Source organism: Pelophylax lessonae (assembly GCF_965119305.1).
Source record: "Pelophylax lessonae genome assembly, chromosome: 2".
Taxonomy (NCBI): domain Eukaryota; kingdom Metazoa; phylum Chordata; class Amphibia; order Anura; family Ranidae; genus Pelophylax; species Pelophylax lessonae.
This window is the reverse complement of record NC_138769.1, coordinates 392,944,936-392,966,816: the sequence shown is the minus strand read 5'-3', so window position 1 is coordinate 392,966,816 and position 21,881 is coordinate 392,944,936. Positions and strand designations below refer to the sequence as shown.

The following is a 21,881-nucleotide window of genomic DNA, read 5'->3' as shown; positions in this document are numbered from 1 at the left end:
TTTTTTGATTATAGCGCAAAAAGTAAAAATCCCACAGGTGATCAAATACCACCAAAAGAAAGCTCTATTTGTGGGGAAAAAAAGGATGTTAATTTCATTTGGGTACAGCATCACACGACCGCGCAATTGTCCGTTAAAATCACGCAGTGCCAAATCGCAAAATAGGCCCTGGTCTTTGAGCAGCCAAATCCTCCGGAGCTTAAGTGGTTAAGCAGAAATAAACCTAAATCAAACCAGAATTGAATGTGTCTACCCTTCGCATTTAAAACTGCATCAGCATACTGTATGCTGTAATAGTTGTATACACGTTTTTCAGTTTTATTCAATGCTCAGTCTTCGGATCATTTTTGTATTCCCATCCACTGTACTGATTCATTTTTGGTTGAATCATACAGACTATAAATTGTGGCCTATATCTTTTTTGGGAAACTATAGTCTATTTTCAGTATGTATATTATGAAAAATATAAAAAAAAAATCTTTAGTATCTCTTTTATAGGCAAACTAAATTCCCTAGCACAGAAAGACAGTATCCTTATTTTCCGAAGTGTTTTTTTAAAAAAATGCCTAAATTCTCCCAAAGTACCCAATCAGTTTCTACCTTTATTATCTATCACAATGAAGCAGTGTTAATTTCGTCGACTAAAACCGACTAAAACGTTTTAGTCGACTAACACAATTCAGATGACTAAAATACGACTAAAACTAAAATGGCATTTTAGTCTTAAGACTAAAATACGACTAAAACTAAAATGGCATTTTAGTCAAAAGACTATAACTAAAACTAAATTGAAATATGCTGCCAAAAATTAACACTGGTGCATGCTCAAAGCATAAATAATAACATATTAGATTTTTCACTCCAGGACCAGCAGTAGTATATAATGAGTTTGGAAATTGTAGAGAAATGCTTAAATAATGCATTACAAATTACAATTGAACTACACCCATTTGATTATAGATGACTAAAATGCGTTTTAGTCGACTAAAATGTAGGGCGTTTTAGTCGACTAAAATATACTGGAGTTTTAGTCGACTAAATACGACTAAAACTAAAACACTTGCAGAAGACTAAAATAGGACTAAAACTAAAATGCCATTTTAGTCCTAAGACTAAGACTAAAACTAAATTGAAATTTGCTGCCAAAATTAACACTGCAATGAAGATGACAAAATATTAATTGAGTCATTGGATAGGGTTCATATCATATCAATACATTGAATGTATCTAAACAGAAGAACACAAATGTAATATATTGAGGCTTACCAGTCATGAGATGTGGTGGCAGTGTTAGGAATTTTTTGTTCAGAATCTTTCCTTTATTTTCACTTGCTAATCCTGCAAATCATATGCTTCCTGTCATAGGATAAGAATAGTCACTACTGTACCTGTGGAGGAGCAAAATGATCATCCTAAAACAGCATGTGTCCAGGAAGACAAAACACCTCCTCCTTTCCTCATCCATAACATAAGGTGGAAATGCTCTGTAGTGTACAGGTTGACGTAGGCTGACATAGGCAGGATCAACAGTTTTTTTTTCACTTATCAAACAGATATAACAATGTAACAAAACAGTTTAATTGTATATTTAACAGGCTGAAAAGAAGCAAATAAGAAAAGCTTATTGTTGGGCTTTACTAAGCATATACAGCTTAATAATGAAAAACACATTTTTGTTTTTTCCATTGGTGTGCACAAATATCATGTTGGGTGGCCAACTTTTGAAATTAATCATAAAAAAATTAGCTACAATCAGGTTTTTCTCACCACATCTCTTTACTGGTAATTCGTTTTTCACAGGTTGGATACAGCAAACTGAAAGTAATGCGTATAACTAAATATAGAAATAAAAGCTTTGATCATTTTGGAGGTTTAATATTTGTAACACAAATTAACACTAAATTAAATGTTTTCTGCCTAAAGTGTGTATGTAGCGGTGTACTTAGAGGAATAGGAAGACAGAAGATTGGAGCGGTTATATTTGCCATTGGCTATTATGTACTTGGATTGCCAGTGGGTGCTGCTCTCATGTTTGCAGCAAAGCTGGGGATAAAAGGTATATTTATGGATTTTTAATGTTATGTTATATTTCTGTATAATAAGTAAACCCCAATGTTAGATTTGGTGGCCTAATAAAGTATAATTTTAACACAAAGTTTGTTAACTTTGAAAACTTTGTAGCTAATGTTCAGTTAGATCTAAGGCCCCTTTCACACCAGTGCAACTGAAAAGTCGCTCGATTTTGCCGCGATTTGTAGACACGATTTTACCGTGATTGTACTGCGATTTTGACGCGATTTCGATGCGCTTTGTGGTCATTCCGACTTTTGTGCAACTTTAGGATTGGGTGGGGCAAGGGTCAAAAAGGTGCTTGTGTTTAGCTTTGAGATACAAAGACGGACAGAAGTTGCGCTGAAATCGCGTCTGTATTATTCATGTGCGATTTGCATGCGTTTTTGGAGGGTTTACATTGAGGTCTATGGACATGAAAACGCATTAAAATCGTGGCAAAGTAGTGCAGGAACTACTTTGAAGTCGGTGCGACTTCAAAACGCACTGATGTGAATGGGGCTATTGAATATAATGGAAAACGACTTGTCATGCGATTTTGCGGTCCAAAATCGCGGGACAAGTCGCACTAGTGTGAATGGGGCCTAACACAGCCTTGTATAGAATTATGTTTATATAGGTGGGGGTTGCAGCTGTTTAAAATATAAAAATGTATACTGATCTGATCAGATGCTACCTATGCTAACTGCATGTAACCCATATGTAGCAATTTAATAGGCTTACTGTTATTTACAAAAAAATGCAGCCATAATTTGAAGGCACCTAAAGGTGCCTGTACATATATTCTGCAGCTACTAATTCCCTGCTTTGCCGAAGCACTGTGGTTTAGCTGCCGAGCAATTATATGCGCATTTTACATGTGTGCTCCCATTGACTTTGATTATACTATGTGTTTTCTGAAAGGGCATCAAAGATGCAGCATGCAGGACTTTGATGCGCTTTCATGAAAATGCATTGTCCAATAGAAGTTTGTAACCTGTACCTGTGTAAATCTGGTCTCATCTGACCTTTTTTTGTGGCTGAGAGCTTTTTGATATTGTTTTCTGTACTTCCATTGCTTTTTTACTGCTACGTTTTATTCTTTAAAGGTCTTTGGATTGGAATGATTCTTTGCGGAGTGTTTCTGTCTGTTTTCTTCATTATCTATCTATTAAAAGTAAACTGGCAGGATGTCTCCCTTGAAGTAAGTGTCCATGATTACATATGTCTCTATAATGTCATCATTGGGAACTGCTGGTCTTTAAAGCTGAACTTCAGGAATTCAATCACTTTGATAAATTTTTGTTATTAGGCCACAAGGCCTAGCCAATGTGCTTACATTGGCATTTCTTCATTTATTGCTTTCTCTTCACTTGTGCGTCACTTACACTTTTGTCAGTGTTTCTTCGCTCAGATGGAGGGTGTGTGTCCTTGGGCCTACCCTGAAAGGGGGAGGGGAGAATGTGGTAGTGTGGCCATCAGGTTCCTTCCTGCCCTGGACCAGGGGGGGTCTCTCTTCAGGAGAGCCCCTCACCTAGTATTCAGTGGTTGGCTTCAGCTGACCATGAGAAGAAGGGTTCACCAGCCTTTTGGCTAGGTGGACCATGAGTGTGCCTTGCCCTGTCAGGAGCCTTGCACTCCTGGGGGTCAGGGTAGGGTCCTAGTTCTTTGGGAGGTGGACCAGTAACACACCCTTAGGTGCACTTTGTGTGCATTTTTTTTCACATGTACTTTTTGTGTTCACTTAACAGGTGTTTTTGTTTAAGCCTTTGCATTTTTTGAATATTCTGTGAATGAATGAGTTCACATAATACAAATACTTCTGTAAATGGGCAGCAAAGGGGAGGAGCAGGCACAGCAGCTTCGTGCAACGCTGAAGCAGTTGAGACCAAAAGTTCAGGCATTGGAGCTCCAGGAACTACAGTGATAGCTATCCTTCTGGAGCTCCATAAAACTGTCAGATGTAAATTATAGAGATAAATCAGTGAGGTGTCATGCACATCGATGGATTTCACTCATAGTATGCCAGCACATTTATCAAAGTAGCTGAATTTCTGGAAGTCAGCTTTATAGTGATACAAAGTGATACAAAACTTTTTTATTAGTTTTAAAGGATAAGTCCAGGCAAAATCTAACTAATGCTAAACCTGCTCTGTGCCACATTCTAACCCTAATCTATCTAACCCTGTAAGGCAAAAATCACTGTACTTACCTATTCTGCAGCCAATCCAGTCCGGTCCCACGCTGAGCTGTCAGCAGCGGCTTTAACATGGAGGCGGGTGCAGGAGAAGCACTCGACAACGGAAGCCCCATAGTAAGTCTATGGGTGATGTCACTTCCCATTCATTTCACAGCCGTTGTTGGTCCTCTCCTGTACACAGTTCCGTCGCTGGAGACCGGGTCGGATCAGGTGCAGAAAAGGTAAGTACAGCGATTTTTGCTTTACAGGGTTAGGGCTCTTTTACACGGGCGTTCCTTTTTTTTTGCCCGATCAGGTCCTTTTTTTTTTTTGTAAAACTGACATAATGCATGTCTATGTAAATACGGATGTCTGCGGATGACACCACTGACATCCGTTTTTGCTTCAGTTCAGTTTTTTGAAAGGAAGAAAAAATAGGGTTCTCCTCCGTTCAAAAAAACTGAACTGAACTGAACTGACAAAAAACGGATGTCAGCGGATGGTCATCCGATGACATCCGTATTTACATAGAGATACATTATGTCCGTTTTTCATCCGCAAACGGATGGGATGAAAAACGGACATACGGAACGCCCGTGTGAAAGAGCCCTAACATAGATTAGGTTTAGAATGTGGCACAGAGCAGGTTTAGCGTTAGTTAGGTTTTGCCTGAACTTATACTTTAAAGTGGTTGTAAAATCACAGTGTGGGTGTGTTTTCCTAAAATGATAATGCTAAATGCCTTCTTTGAAGAGCCCTGCGTTCCTGTCATGTGACTTCCCTCTGCTTTCCTTCCCAATGTAAGTGAGTACAGTGGGAGGAGGTGCTGAGATTCCCCTCTGATGATTGCAAGCTGGCAGATCAAGGTCACATGCCTGCACAGCAATGCTCTGCAAAGAAGGTATTTAGCATTATAATGTTAGGAAAACACACACTGTACTGAACAGGAACCTAAAACAGAGAGGATCAAAGTAATGAATACATGTTTCTTTACTTTACAAGCACTATAGCAGCTGCAGGGAATAGAACTACACTGGCATAAGTGGAAAGGAAGGGGGAGGGGAGAAGTGGGGAGGAGATCAGCTCACACACAGACTACAACAGACTACAGAACTGACAGGGAGAGAGGGAGTGGGAGTGGGGAGAGATGCAGAGATGCTAAGGAGACAGCTGGATGATGGAGGCATGTAAGCTGACCACGGTATAATAGGTCAGCAGGCATGAAAAACGTGGTCAGTTTAAAAAGGGGAGGACTGAAACAGGCAGGATCAACCATATTGTATAGCATAAAATGGGACAAATGACACTACAGAAACACTATGCTATATATCAAGCATCACTAAATGGCGGCCCGTTGGCCAAATGCATACTGCGTCACTCTACCATGCGAACTGCCGCCGCCCCGCTATTTAGGAGCCTTTTCTTCCCCCTGCTATTGCCATGTAATCCTCACAGAGCCGACAGCGGGAGGCAGGACAGTTCTGGATGGAGGGCGGAGCTGCCCAAAGTTAACAAGCTGGTGATTGGTTGCTAGGATAAGGGGTGGCCCTAGCAGCCAATCACTATCTTGCAACTCCTGCATCCATCCAGACAGCACAGCATGTCTCCCTCTGATCTATCTGTGTAAGGTAGGACAGTGAAGGGGGTTAATTTGAAACAGGGCTGAGGACTGAATGTGGGGTGGGGGGGATGCCGAACGATGCAGTAATGGGGGGGCTAAGAACTGGAATGTGGGAGAGCTGAGGACTGAAATGTGGGGGGAGCTGAGGACTTGAATGTGGGGGAAGCTGAGGACTGGAATGTGGGTGGGGGGGCTTAGGACTGGGTTGTGAGGGGAGCTGAGGACTGGAATGTGGGGGAGCTGAGGACATTAAAGTGGGGGGAGCCCAGTACTGGAATGGGATGGGAGCTGAGGACTAGAATGTGGGGGAATCTGAGGACTGGAATGTGGGGGGAGCTGAGGACATTAAAGTGGGGGAGGCTGAGGACATTAAAGTGGGGGAAGCTGAGGATTGGAATGTGGGGGGAGCTGAGGACATTAAAGTGGGGGGAGCTGAGGACATTGAAACAGAGGGAGCCGAGGACATTAAAATGGGTGGAGTTGAGGACTGGAATATGGGGGAGCTAAGGACATTAAAGTGGGGGGGGGCTGAGGACTGGAATGTGGGGGGAGCTGAGGACTGGAATATGGGGGGAGCTAAGGACAATAAAGTGATTGGCGCTGAGGACATTAAAGTGTGGGGGGGGGGAGCTGAGGACTAGAATGTGGGGGGAGCTGAGGACTGGAATGTGGGGGGAGCTGATGACTGGATTGTAGGGGGGGAGCTGAGGACTTGAAGGTGGGGGAGCTGAGGACAATAAAGTGGGGGGATCTGAGGACAGGAAAGTGAGGGGAGCTGAGGACTGGAATGTGAAGGGAGCTGAGGACTGGAATGTGGGGGGCGCAGAGGACAATAAAGTGGGGGGAGCTGAGGACATTAAAATGGGGTAGGACTGGAATGTGGGGGAGCTGAGGACATTAAAGTGGAGGAGCTAAGGACTGGAATGTAGAGGAGCTGAGGACTGGAATGTGGGGGAGCTGAGGACATTAAAGTGAGGGGAACTGAGGACTGGAATGTGGGGGGAGCTGAGGACTGGAATGTGGGGGGGAGCTGAGGACATTAAAGTGGGGGGGGGGGGGCTGAGGACTGGAATGTGGGGGGAGCTGAGCACTGGAATGTGGGGGGAGCTGAGGACATTAAAGTGGGGGAGCTGAAGACTGGAATGTGGGGGGATCTGAGGACTGGAATGTAAGGGGAGCTGAGGACTGGAATGTGGGGGGAGCTGAGGACTGGGATGTGGGTGGAGCTGAGGACATTAAAGTGGGTGGAGCTAAGGACATTAAAGTGGGTGGAGCTGAGGACATTAATATGAGGGGAGCTGAGGACTGGAATGTGGGGGGAGTTGAGGACTGGAATGTGGGGGGGAGCTGAGGACTGGAATGTGAGGGGAGCTGATTACTGGAATGTGAGAGGAGCTGAGGACTGGAATGGAGGGGGAGCTGAGGACATTTAAGTGGTGGGAGCTGAGGACTAGAATGTGGGGGGATCTGAGGACTGGAATGTGGGGGATCTGAGGACATTAAAGTGGGGGGGAGCTGAGGACTGGAATGTGGGGGAATTTAAGGGACTGGAATGTGAGGGGATCTGAGGACTGGAATGTGGGGGAGCTAAAGACATTAAAGTGGGGGGAGCTGAGGATATCGAAGTGGTGGGAACTGAGGACATTAAAATGGGGGGAGCTGAGGACTGGAATGTGGGGGAGCTAAGGACATTAAAGTGGGGAGAGCTGAGGACTAGAATGGGGGGAGCTGAGGACTGGAATGGGGGGGAGCTGAGGACTGGAATGTGGAGGGAGCTGAGGACTGGAATGTGGGGGGAGCTGAGGATTGGAATGTGGGGGGGCTGAGGACTGGAATATGGGGGGACTGAGAACTAGGGATGCACCGAATGTTCGGCAACCGAACATTATTCGGCCGAAAATAGCAAAAAAAGCACTTTCGGTGTTCGGCCGAATAATTAAAAAGGCCGAATAAATTTGTGCCGAACAATAGGGCTGAACGATAGTCGATATGATATCGACTATCGTTCTGTGGCCGTAAGCGATATTCATATCGCCGAGGTCACGATATTTACATAGGCAGGGGGAAGGGACTCGGAGGAGGACAGGAGGACTCACAGACTTCCGTGTTAGGCAGGGGAAGCCGGGACACTTCAGCGGTGAGCATACATACATTACTCACTCGTGCACTGCAGCCCGCCCCACACATTCAGTGAGTCTTACTCTCCTCCCTAGTTTTTTCAATGGCACATTCAGGGAGCCAATCACGCCGTGATTAGCTGCACAGCGAACCAATCACGCGTGCCTGCACACCTGATTGGTTCCGCTGTGCCGCTACTCATGGCGTGATTGGCTTCCTGAATGTGCCATTGAAAAAACTAGGGAGGAGAGTAAGACTCACTGAATGTGTGGGGTGGGCTGCAGTGCACGAGTGAGTAATGTATGTATGCAGCTGTGCTCCTTTCCAGGCTCCTACTAGTCCACCTCCAGCCTCCTACTACCACCACTATGAGAGACTGTCTGTCACTGTATAATCTGATCGAGTCCACACTGACACTGACTGACTGTCACTGAGTAATTGATGTTACCATATTAACCCTGACCTGCCCAGTGCCCTGTATCTGCAATTAAAATTTACAAGGCTGCCTGCATGCTTCCTGATTTCCATTCCCAGCATCCTTCCCAATCCCTACAGTGTCACTAACATTAACCCTATGGTACAAGGCTGCAGTGTGCACTGAATCCCATTCCCTACAGTAACATTTAGGGAGAGAGAGACATGAGAGGACAAGAGAGAGAGAGACATGAGAGGACAAGAGAGAGAGAGAGAGAGAGAGACACAAGAGGACAAGAGAGAGGACAAAAAATTGGCAAAATAAATGGAAAAAATGCGAAACACCGCGTTCAGTATTCGGCCTTCGGCCAAGAATTTCATTTCGGTGCATCCCCACTGAGAACAGTAATGTGGGGGGGATGATATAAATAGGGGCAGAGGACAGTACTCTAATGGAGGTTGATATTAAGGAAGTGTGAGAACATTTTACTGACTGGGCCTTAATACCCCTGCTATATATTTTTTTAGGGTTACAGCCACTTTAAGTAGTCCATCTCCAGGTTTTAGCGCTGTGTGTTTTCCCTCCACTGGAGAAATACACCCATACTTTCAGACCACTGTCACTAACCAATGTAACTGGGATAAAAGTGAGGGTAAAGTTAACCACTTGCCGACCGCTGCAAGTAGATATACTGCGGCAGTCAGCCCCTCACTAGCCTGTGAGGCTCTGGGGACTGCAGACTTTCAGCTTTAATTTGAGGGTATTTACATCCAAAGCAGGTGAACGGTGTAGGAATTACAACAGTTTGTATATGTGCCTCCCACTTTTTAAGGGACCAAAAGTAATGGGACAGATTAACAATCATAAATCAAACTTTCACTTTTTAATACTTGGTTGCAAATCTTTTGCAGTCAATTACAGCCTGAAGTCTGGAATGCATAGACATCAGGCCTCCACTGCAACTGTCTTCAGTTCCTGCTTGTTCTTGGGGCATTTTCCCTTCAGTTTTTTCTTCAGCAAGTGAAATTCATGCTCAATTGGATTCAGGTCAGGTGATTGACTTGGCCATTGCATAACATTCCACTTCTTTCCCTTAAAAAATGTTTTTGGATGCTTTCGCAGTATGCTTCGGGTCATTGTCCATCTGCACTGTGAAGCGCCGTCCAATGAGTTCTGAAGCATTTGGCTGAATATGAGCAAATAATATTGCCCGAAACACTTCAGAATTCATCCTGCTGCTTTTGTCAGCAGTCACATCATCAATAAATACAAGAGAACCAGTTCCATTGGCAGCCATACATGCCCACGCCATGACACTACCACCACCATGCTTCACTGATGAGGTGGTATTCTTATGATCATGAGCAGTTCCTTTTTCTTCTCCATACTCTTCTCTTCCTATCACACTGGTACAAGTTGATCTTGGTCTCATCTGTCCATAGGATGTTGTTCGAGAACTGTGTAGGCTTTTTTAGATGTTGTTTGGCAAACTCTAATCTGGCTTTCCTGTTTTTGAGGCTCTTCAATGGTTTACATCTTGTGGTGAACCCTCTGTATTCACTCTGGTGAAGTCTTCTCTTGATTGTTGACTTTGACACACATACACCTACCTCCTGGAGAGTGTTCTTGATCTGGCCAACTGTTGTGAAGGGTGTTTTCTTCACCAGGGAAAGAATTCTTCGGTCATCCACCACATTTGTTTTCCGTGGTCTTCCGGGTCTTTTAGTGTTGCTGAGCTCACCAGTGCGTTCTTTCTTTTTAAGGATGTTCCAAACAGTTGATTTTGCCACACATAATGTTTTTTCTATGTCTCTGATGGGTTTGTTTTGTTTTTTTCAGCCTAATGATGGCTTGCTTCACTGATAGTGACAGTTCTTTGGATCTCATATTGAGAGTTGACAGCAACAGATTCCAAATGCAAATAGCACACTTGAAAAGAACTCTGGACCTTTTATCTGCTCCTTGTAAATGGGATAATAAGGGAATAACACACACCTGGCCATGGAACAGCTGAGCAGCCAATTGTCCCATTACTTTTGGTCCCTTAAAAAGTGTGAGGCACATATACAAACTGTTGTAATTCCTACACCTTTCACCTGATTTGGATGTAAATACACTCAAATTAATGCTGATAGTCTGCAATTAAAGCACATCTTGTTTGTTTCATTTCAAATCCATTGTGGTGGTGCATAGAGCCAAAAAGATTAGAATTGTGTTGATGTCCCAATATTTATGGACCTGACTGTATATACACACACGGTAATGTACTTAGCAATTAATATTAATCAATAAAACACTCTGTACGTGTTTTGTTTTTTAGGCTGCAGCACGAGTAGGAATGTCATGTAATGAGAAAATTCCTTCAGGTATGTTTTTATATTACAGAAATGTAATAACAACTCTAACTACTTTTTCAAATGATAAAGGAAAAGGAATTGGCAGCACTCCAGGTTGAGTCAAAATCCAGATTTATTGACTGGACATCCAAATATGACAATCGTGACAAGGTAGACGCGTTTCACACACTGACTGGGTGCTTAATCATTAGGTAATGATTAAGAACACAGTCAGTGTGTGAAACGCGTCTACCTTGTCACGATTGTCATATTTGGATGTCCAGTCAATAAATCTGGATTTTGACTCAACCTGGAGTGCTGCCAATTCCTTTTCCTTTATCAAGTTTTCACGGAGGCGAGCCGGGGCATGCACCGGTGTGAGTCATCAGGCAATCACACCACCTTGAGCAGTGAGTTCTTGTCTTTTCAATTACTTTTTCAAATGCTGTTAGCAAGTTTTGGAAGTAAGAGTCAATTTGAACATATAAAATTAAGAAAGTAAAGCTCTTATTTAAATATGATTATTGCTTAGTATCTGAATGTTGAGAAAATGTCATGCACAGGCCAGATATTGGCAAATGTAGTCTCAAATTTAATTTTTAAAAATGAAAAACTGCTATTATATAGTTTGTCACATATGACCATTCATAGTTATGGCCAAATATGAAAAGTCCACCAAATTGTTGTGATAACTTAAGCCTGTAGTCATCATTTGAATTTGATCTGTCCGGTGCCATAGAAGATATTTGACATTTACTTACTGATGTCATCCCATGAGAGTTGTTTTACCCCAAACACTGGATATTAAAATTATTGGTAGACCAAATCCAAAAGATTGCTGTTTGAAAGTCTAAAACAGCATTCTCATAATACAAAAAAATGGTTCTGCTTAAATCAAATCTAACAGTTAATAATTGCAGTCTTTCATGTTTACAGCAGCAAAGATCACATCAGACATAATCGTATTATCAGACGTCTCTACTCAACAGACTGAAACAAAGCAGCTGCCCTTACAAGAACAATATGTTTCCAAGGACCACTTACAAATGAGGGATGTGATTGTTCTGCGTGGACTCACTCTAGCTCTGGCCATTGCTATGCTTTTAACTGGAATTCTAATTAAAGTCTGGATATCTGTTTATTGAATGTGTAAAATAAATAAATAAATAAATAAATAACTGGTGTTGCGCTATCCCTGCATGAGAAGCTTGGTAAATAGGGTTCTCTGTTCTTCTGCCTGGATTCTGAGAGCAACCTTAGCCCCACTGACATATAAGGTTAATCAAATTGATATTGCACTGATACTGGGAGCACAAATATAGATACCCTGCAACGAAAATTCAGTATCAAAAAGCAAACATCAGACTGGTTAATTGTAAACGAACCCAATATAGTGTCACTGGTTGGAGCAAGTAGCAGGATACATATAAATGAGTAAGTAAAGGATTAGGTCAGGGGTAGGCAACCCTGGAGAGGTGGAGACAGGGCTGGTCCTACCATGTGTCCCAATGGGTCCATTGGACCCAGGCGGCACTGTGAGCAGGGGCAGCCACTGCTCAGCGGCTGCACCGCCACCTCTATGTCCCGGAAATACATTGTAAGAAGAATCGCTAAATTGCCGGCATGTGTTAGCTCAGTGTTGCGGCCACTGGCCGGGCATAGTAGTACACAAAATACCACCATCTCTGCATCAGTGACTCCAGCATACTAGTCACCTCCTGCGTACATTGTACATTTATGCTGGCACCGGCCCTGCTAACATGCAGCTTTACCCAGCTCAGGTCAGGTATAGCGCACGGTGTCAGCCAGCACAAGCTGCTGTCTCCCTACAGTGACTTTTAGCTGCTCTCCCCAACTTCCAGCCCTACTCCTCTCTTCCAGTGCCCACTCTCTTTCCGAACACCTGACCCACCTCCACCACCCATTTCTCTCCATGCAGCGCCCGCAATGAAAAGCAATTCCCTCCCACCTGGGTGGTAGCAGAGCCTGGGGAGGCACCATTCCAACCTGGAGACACTCGCCGCTGAGCTGGAGGCGTGTGTGACATGATGGAGAGGAGCTGAGACCAAGGGGAGTGGCCAGTAGGCATAGGAGCTGGAATGATATGGAGGGATCTCACAGAAACAGTGAAAGGTAGGGCAAAGTGCTTAGATAGTTCTCATTATACAGCCCAGTGACTGTACGTTATGGATCCCACAGGAGAGATGAAAAAATGAGGACAGAGAACGGGACATAGACAAATGGGGGTAGTCAGTGAAGATTACATGGGGACAGAGCAAAGGAGATGGGGAGAAAACAGAAGACATGGTGATTGGTGAGATGTGGACAGAGCAAGGAAGATGGGAACAGGGCAGGGAGATCGAGAAGTTAGAGCAGGAAATATAAGGACAGTCACAGTCTGGGTTGCTAAACCCAGATGAATAGTTTGTAAAAAAAAAAAAACTGTGTTTTTTTCCTGTCCATGAAGCTAGGTGTGGGAAACGCAGCGAATCCTGTGCATTTCCCTCACCACATTGAAATCACACAACATTCATGAAAAATGCATGGGGTGTAAATCTTAAGTTAAAGACACCCCAAAACTATCTGCAAAGGGCAGTGCGATTGACAGAGTTGGATTGCATAGGTATGAACACTAATGCGATCTGATTCCAGTGCAGGGAAAAAAGGCTCCTGCACCTTTTTTGTGCAGATTTGGTGCCATACAAACAAATGGCTCAAATCTCACCGTACAAACACTGCATGTAATTACATGCCATGTTCCGCATCCCAGATATGTTAACCCAACCTAAATGTCTGAAGACAGGAGAAGAGCACCCGTAAATTTTCCAGCTTTGCCCCAGCTCTGCACATGTATAGTTCCAGAGCTTGCCAATTGTTAGACAGCTGAACGCGGCATGACTCAGGTAGCACGGAAGGTATGGAAGGGTGCACATGACATTCCATTGCTTGGTGCCTGTTTCTAGGAGTTTGAAGAAGACGGGCAGGAGGGGGAGGAAAGACCAACAGTCTGCCTGAGCCAGAATAAGCTGGCAGTGCCCTACAGGCTGCATGCGTGGAATGGACAACGATTTGAGAGGGAAGTGCCACTAGGAACCCTAAGGTAAAGGGGGGAGTAAGGAGGACACTTATTTAAGGGGGAACTCTGCTAACTCTTGTGTAAAGAGGAACTCTGATGTAAGGGGGTTCTGTCATCAGAGCCCTCTTACATCAGAGTTGCCAGTGCTCCCCTCTAAATCAGGTTGTCCAGGGCCCCCTTTTATCAGAGTTCCCCCCTTAAAGTTTAAAGGGGAACTCTGCAGATTCTGTTGTAAAGGCTCATTCAAACAGGTATTGAGTCCTGTTCTCCACGCAGAGCTGCTGTCTGCTGTGTGTCCATATTGGAGCTGCATGCAGGCAGCCCATAAAAGTGGATGTGAACGCAGTAGCTGCTTTAGATCCATATATCCACTCCTACCCACATGGCAAATTTCGACATGCAATTTTGTCCACTGCGTCTGCATCCACTTCTATATACTGCCTGCTTGCAGTTCCAAGGTGGATGTATACACAACAGACAGCAGCTCAATATGGAGGATTGGTCTGAATGAGCCTTAAGGGGAAAAATAAAGGTTGGCGTACCAAAATGCACCTTCACCAAGTCCCTCATCAAGTGCTGAGCATCGGCTAAAAAAGAATCCAATCCAAACGAATGTGGAAATTTTGCAAAAATTGGGATACAAGTTAAGCTGTTGCTCTCGGCAACAGCACAAGGTCCAAGCCTAGGTTCACAGCTTCATAGTGCTGCATGCTGCGTTTGCAGGGGCATAGCAGCCAATGATGTGAATGGGCTACTTTACCTGCATTTCATGCAGAAAAAAGGTCCCCTGAACCTTTTTTTAAAATACAAACGCACAGAAACCTCATGTACTTTGTCACCAAGCGTTCCATGCCTAGGAAACCGCATCACGTTGGGAGTGCCATTAGGAGTTAGTGGCATCCCCATGTGTTTTTTTTTGTAAAGCAGTGAATTTTTTTATGCAGTTACATGTGGATATGGCAACATGTGCAATTTACACGCACTCTAAGTCCCCGTTCACACTAAGGCGACCTGTGAGGCGACCTGGTCGCCTCACAGGTCGCTGTAGATCGTCTTCCATAGGGAAGCTGCGGACCCGTTCTAATAGGAGCGACACAAGTCGCTGCGACTTAGAAAAAGGGTCCGGAGCTTCTTTGGGGCGACCCGGAGCGACCGTCATAGGCTTCAATGTTATGAAGTCCGTGTCGGCTGCTCCGAGGTCGCGGCGCGCTGCTCGCACCGCGACATCGGAGGTTGCCCCGGGAAGTAGCGTCGATTGTATGTGAACGGGGCCTCACACTGACACAGATGTGAACCTAGCAATATTTTCATTTGTAATTATCATGATATAAAATAATGGATGTGGGGGCCTTTTGGTGGGCGTATACTGTATATATATATATATATAAAACATTTTTTTTGGGGGGGCAGCATTATATTCTTGAACCCAGGCAGCACAATATATTGGCCCAGCTCTGGGTGGAGATCTGCCTGAACAACATGGGAGAAATCAAAGATCACTGTCACAGGGTCCTGTTTTCCGGAGATAACCTAATGATAGAAATTCTGTATATAACCCTACAAAACAAACAGTGCTTTGCTGCTTAAAGTATGTAGCACTGCCCCCAAGGGAGTTTCTGGTAGTTGCATGTTCTTCTGTGCCGCCTTGACCATGTGAATGTCCCAGCCCTTCTGACACTCTAGGTTCAGACATGTTGTATATACCTTTAAATTACATTCTGATACAATGCAAATTGGCTTTAGCTCTTTAGATTTACTTGCTCAAGAAAATAATACTAAGAAACACTTACAGTGCCTTTTGAAAGTATTCTGCCCCCTTTGAACTTTTCAACCTTTTGCCACATTTCAGGCTTCAAACATAAAGATATAAAACTGTAATTTTTTGTGAAGAATCAACAACAAGTGGGACACAATCATGAAGTGGAAGGAAATTTATTGGATATTTCAAACTTTGTTAACAAATAAAAATCTGAAAAATTGGGCGTGCAAAATTATTCAGCCCCCTTACTTTCAGTGCAGCAAACTCTCTCCAGAAGTTCAGTGAGGATCTCTGAATGATCCAATGTTGACCTAAATGACTAATGATGATAAATAGAATCCACCTGTGTGTAATCAAGTCTCCGTATAAATGCACCTGCACTGTGATAGTCTCAGAGGTCCGTTTTCAGAGAGCATCATGAAGAACAAGGAACACACCAGGCAGGTCCGAGATACTGTTGTGGAGAAGTTTAAAGTCGGATTTGGATACAAAAAGATTTCCCAAGCTTTAAACATCCCAAGGAGCACTGTGCAAGCGATAATATTGAAATGGAAGGAGTATCAGACCACTGCAAATCTACAAAGACCTGGCCGTCCCTCTAAACTTTCAGCTCATACAAGGAGAAGATTGATCAGAGATGCAGCCAAGAGGCCCATGATCACTCTGGATGAACTGCAGAGATCTACAGCTGAGGTGGGAGACTCTGTCCATAGGACAACAATCAGTCGTATACTGCACAAATCTGGCCTTTATGGAAGAGTGGCAAGAAGAAAGCCATTTCTTAAAGATATCCATAAAAAGTGTTGCTTAAAGTTTGCCTCAAACCACCTAGGAGACACACCAAACATGTGGAAGAAGGTGCTCTGGTCAGATGAAACCAAAATCAAACTTTTTGGCAACAATGCAAAACTTTATGTTTGGCGTAAAAGCAACACAGCTCATCACCCTGAATACACCATCCCCACTGTCAAACATGGTGGTGGAAGCATCATGGTTTGGGCCTGCTTTTCTTCAGCAGGGACAGGGAAGATGGTTAAAATTGATGGGAAGATGGATGGAGCCAAATACAGGACCATTCTGGAAGAAAACCTGATGGAGTCTGCAAAAGACCTGAGACTGGAATGGAGATTTGTTTTCCAACAAGACAATGATCCAAAACATGAAGCAAAATCTACAATGGAATGGTTCACGAATCACAAATAAACATATCCAGGTGGAAAGAACTGAAAACTGCTGTTCACAAATGCTCTCTCCATCCAACCTCACTGAGCTCGAGCTGTTTTGCAAGGAGGAATGGGCAAAAATTTTAGTCTCTCGATGTGCAAAACTGATAGAGACATACCCCAAGCGACTTACAGCTGTAATTGCAGCAAAAGGTGGCGCTACAAAGTATTAACTTAAGGGGGCTGAATAATTTTGCACGCCCAATTTTTCAGTTTTTTATTTGTTAAAAAAGTTTGAAATATCCAAAAAATTGCGTTCCACTTCATGATTGTGTCCCACTTCTTCACAATTCTTCACACAAAATTACAGTTTTATATCTTTATGTTTGAAGCCTGAAATGTGGCAAAAGGTCGAAAAGTTCAAGGGGGCCGAATACTTTCGCAAGGCACTGTAAATGACAATTAACAGTAACAGGTAGATAACACCAATATACACTATATCAGGCAATACGTGAATGGATCTTTCAGTAAAGCTAATGATTGCTAATGATGAGGAATACTCCTGCTAAAGGGAAACCCCAGGCCAGCCTATAATACCTGTGTCCTAATGAGAGATGCGGTAATCTAGATACCAGTAGCGTGTCCCCTTTGAGCGCAATGGAATAGCAATGTTCAGAATGCAAGGCCTTGCTATTATCTTCACTGGCAGTTGGAGCTCAGAGAACAAAGAATTCCCGAATGTAGCACAGTAAGAGACAATTAATGCAGGGTAGTTGGTTCTGGGTGTTTGTCTACAGTGTTCAAAGATAAAGGAGTGGCTGATAACTGGATTTTGAGCAAGTGCTCTCTCACCAATCCTGATGGTCTTCTAGTGACTCCTGGAGGAACAATCAAAGTCAACACTTTATACTGCGAGCGTATGAGATGGCTGTAGTCTGCTGATTCAGCGAGTCCACTGACTCCGATATAATCAGCGACACTACTGGAGTGCCCCTGGTGGGGTGAGTGATGTCCGTTCCGCCTGGGCTGAGAGTGCAGATGGCTAGGCGTCGCACAGTAGGCCCCAGTCCTCTCTCACAGCGGCAAACCGATGGATCCTGGGAAGCCAGAGAGCGTGGGCCTGGTCAGCAGATCCCTTTATAGCCGCTCCTACAATTTTCCCCAGAAGAAGATGGCCCACTGGAAGGTGTAGTTCATGACCAGTTCAGCAGTTCATTAACCTCTCTTCAGGAAACCACAGTTCCCACAATACTCTCTTCTAGTCTCAGGAGTATGATGCATGAAACCCGAGACAAGCACTAGGGGAGCATAGAGACAGTCTAGGACAGGGATCCTCAAACTACGGCCCTCCAGCTGTTTAGGAACTACACGTCCCATGAGGCATTGTAAAACTTTGATATTCACAGACATGACTAGGCATGATGGAAATTGTAGTTCCTGAACAACTGGAGGGCCATAGTTTTGAGGAACCCTGGTCTAGGAGAACAGAAGACAAGTCTGCAGTATCAGGTAACTGTATTCCACTCCCGGGTACAAGTAAAGGTTTGCATAGAGTGGAGAGGGATTAGAACCCCTGTCAGTTTTTATTGCTGTCTGAGCCCCCGTTAGGGAGATTCACCCTCTCTACTTGTCCTGTTTACCATTATCATTGAAAGTGAAAATAAAAGAAAATCCAAAATTTGGGGTTTTCCCCAGAAAAGTAATAGAGGAGAAATCTTCCAATAGGGACACTAATTGAAATGACCTGGGGGTCCCTAAGAAATTCTGTTAATTTGCAGGGATTTCTTGTTTGGCTGTGGGACAGGATTTGAAGTGAAATCTCTGTAATGGCACATAAATGGCAAAAAAAAAAAAAAAAAACAAACCTGACAGGGGGTATAACCCTCCCTTACTCGATCCAAAATAAAAAATAAGTTTTGCCCATAGTTTTACTTTAACTGCAGACAGGAAACAGGAAACTTTATTTAGGGAAAAGACATAGAGCATATCATAGATGCAGCTACAAGCTTATAAACACTGCCATCTGCTGGTTGAAGAATATAACTCTACTAAATTCTGATGTACAGTAGCTGTTGCACAAAATACAATTCTGTATTCCAACACACCCACCCAACAAAAACTCCTTATATTAATCCCATTTCAGATCTCAGTTCTATAAATCTGTTTCTTGTATGAGGTTTTGTCAAAGTATCTGCAATCTCCATCAGCAGCTCTGATCCACTTTTTTTTCTCATGGGTTGGAAGTTTTTGTGTCTCATCCAATGAACCTGGCCCTGGCTTTAATGCTATGTAAGCAACAGAGGACAGACATTGGCTGGATGCCCTTATTGCTTTTAGTGGATTTCCTAATTGAAGCCTCTTCTTCTTTTACAGTCTTTGGATTGTCTTTTTTAATTTTTATTTCTGTTTCACTTTGTTGCTAATCTTCATGTGACACTAATGTGGAATTTCCCTCAGTTTGAAGGGCTTGTATTGGTTCATGAAATTTTGAACACACTGAAGTTTTAGCAACAATTATACTTCTACTGATAGTTACCTCGTTTGTATCTTGGTGTAGAATTCTGTATCCCTTTTGTGTTTCACTGTACCTCACAAGTACACCTCCCTTTGTGCAAGCATCCCATTTTGTATGTTTTTCATTTGGGATGAGCACATAGGCTTTGCTTCCAAAAATTTTAAGTGGCTCAAATTCGGGGCTTTTCCATTCCACAGTTCATATGAAGTTCTCTCAGTTGACTTTCCCGGTAGTCGATATTGAAAATAGCATGTGGCAAAACACTCGGCATTCTGTCAAATTTGTTGTTTACTTAAGCCAAATACTGTTCAAGTTTCTCTGGCACTTTACCTTTGTTCTGTAACAGATATAGTGTAGCATACCTGGAGTAATCTTCTATAAAAGTGAGAAAATATCTGACGTCATCAAGAGGCCCGATGGCTTATCCCAGTTCAGCAGGCGGGCCTCTCTATGACACACTGATAGGCCCGCCCTTCCTACTGTTCTTTAATGAAAGCTTATGCCTCCTGGGATATGGCAGTGTGCGCATCATATGCCTAAGACACGTGACGTGCATAGGGAGGCAGGGTGGACTTTCAAAAGAAAAAAAAAGATGTAAAAAAAAAATAAAAATTGCCCTATTCTGCCAGAGGAAGGGAGGAGGGGTGGAGAGGTGGGATCTTTCTCGGTAAGGTGAAGGTCTGCTTTAAAGAGGTTGTAAACCCATATTACTTTTTTTTTTCCAACCTATAAGAGAAACACATAATGAGCTAGTATGCATCACATACTAGCTCATTATGAAATACTTACCTTAGAACGAGCCCCCGCCGTGCCGCCCGCTCACCTGTATGACGGGCGACATGTCGCCCGTCTTCCGGGATCGCGGCATCCGGCCATCTGATTGGCCGGAGCCGCGGTGACGTCACTCCTGCGCACGCTCGCGGGAGCCGACAGTCACAGCACGGGGCTCTGACGAAACGGCACCAGCGGCCGTTCCTTCAGAGCGCATGCGCCAGTGACGTCACTGGCTGCATGTAAGGTAAATATCTCCTAAACGGTACATATTTAGGAGATATTTACAGTACCTATAGGTAAGCCTTATCATAGGCTTACCTATAGGTAAAAGTGTCAGAGGAGGGTTTACTTCCTCTTTAAGCATGGCAGCTCACTTATAGCATATTACAATACACAGAGTTCTCCAGAGCACTTACCAGCCAGTCAGCAAAATAAAAAAAGTCTAAATTGTTTGAATAGTTTGAGTTTGGTTTATGCTGGATACATTTGCAAATATATATGAAGCCGCACTGCCACGTCAAGGCCCCTCTACAAAGTGCAGTCCCTAACTCTGCTCTAACGTCGTCTCCAAATGTAGACATAAAGATTAAGAAATACATTCAGAGTCTAAACTAGTTCAAAAAAATGAATTAAAAAAACAGAGGTTTTGATTGCATATATTCGTAATCATATGTGAAACCACTTTCCCCCTATAGACGGTCAAACGCACGCCTGCATAATAATCTACCAGCCCTCCAACCTCCCCTCATATCCAGACCAACGCATGCCTGTGGAAAAAACTACCATCTTCCAACCTCCCCTCATAGCCAGCCCAACGCGTGCCTGCAGAAAAAATTACCGTCTTCCAATCTAGCAGCCGGTCCAACATACGCCTGAGGAAAAGACTACTGGCCTCCAACCTCCTTAAGCACACACAGGAAAATCATCTGTTCTGTGCATCGCCTTTCTGTCCTAATGCAGGTAACATTTTCACATTTAACACAGACAAAACAACATGAATTCATCATGTCTTTATAAAAGTAACATTTCCTCATGATTAGCTAGCTAAAAACAAAAGACAACAACAAGAGCTCAACATTTAGATTTAAACATACACACATATCTTACATTACTGCAGTAATCACAATCTGAGTGCCTGCACAGGTCAAATTTGTTCTCCTTTTACTACCTATTGCTTTCTTCTGCTCAACATTTCTACAAAAAATGCTAACTGTTCTGAAACTTCCTGCAGCTCAGAGTCCAAAGCATTTTTACTAACACAGATTGAAGCTTTCTTAAAGTACAAACATTCCCCTTGTACATCAGTCTTTTGCACCATTATATCAAATTGCAATTCCTTTACTGGCCAGTAAGGATCGTGAGCAATAGGATTCACCCAGCACGGGAATGGGCTCGCACTTTAATCATCTGCACCTGTCACGTATCCTGTGGTAGAACCTGATTTGTAGAGGGAGGCCTCTCATATGACCCCAGCTCTGGGACCACTGATGTTGCGTCAGTGGCCATGGGAAAGCTGTGAGGTATGAGTGCCTGTAAGATGTTCTGTCGGCCACAGCAGTGGGTAGCAGATGCATTGCCAGAGACAGGTCAGATCACTGGAACAGCAGATGACAGCAGAGACAGCAGACCCAGGAGTGGGCAAACAGCAGGCAACAGGTGCTTGACAGGCAACTGGCAGGTAGCAGGTGTGGAAGGAATTGGCAGCACTCAGCAGGTGAAGGACCTGCTGGGACCAGGTAGCATGGAGAGCAGGACAGGTGGATAACTGAATGCAAGTTTAGACAAGCCAGGTCAGCAGCAGACAGTCAGATACAGGCATGGACAGCAGGCAGAGAATGGTCCGGATACAAGCAGAGGTCCGCAACCAGTGGCGGCT

The 21,881-nt window shown here is 43.7% G+C and overlaps 1 protein-coding gene across 1 annotated transcript in view; it reads left to right on the top strand.

Moving 5' to 3' along the window:
- The window catches only part of LOC309547549 (multidrug and toxin extrusion protein 2-like), a 47,679-nt gene extending 35,797 nt beyond the window's left edge, over positions 1 to 11,882 (top strand). Inside the window, exons 14-17 of the mRNA XM_082247426.1 lie at positions 1,924 to 2,056; positions 3,159 to 3,253; positions 10,703 to 10,748; positions 11,655 to 11,882. Coding sequence (XP_082103552.1) covers positions 1,924 to 2,056; positions 3,159 to 3,253; positions 10,703 to 10,748; positions 11,655 to 11,863 — 483 coding nt within the window. The 3' untranslated portion in view covers positions 11,864 to 11,882. The remainder of the gene's footprint in view (positions 1 to 1,923; positions 2,057 to 3,158; positions 3,254 to 10,702; positions 10,749 to 11,654) is intronic.
- The last annotated feature ends 9,999 nt before the right edge of the window (positions 11,883 to 21,881 follow it).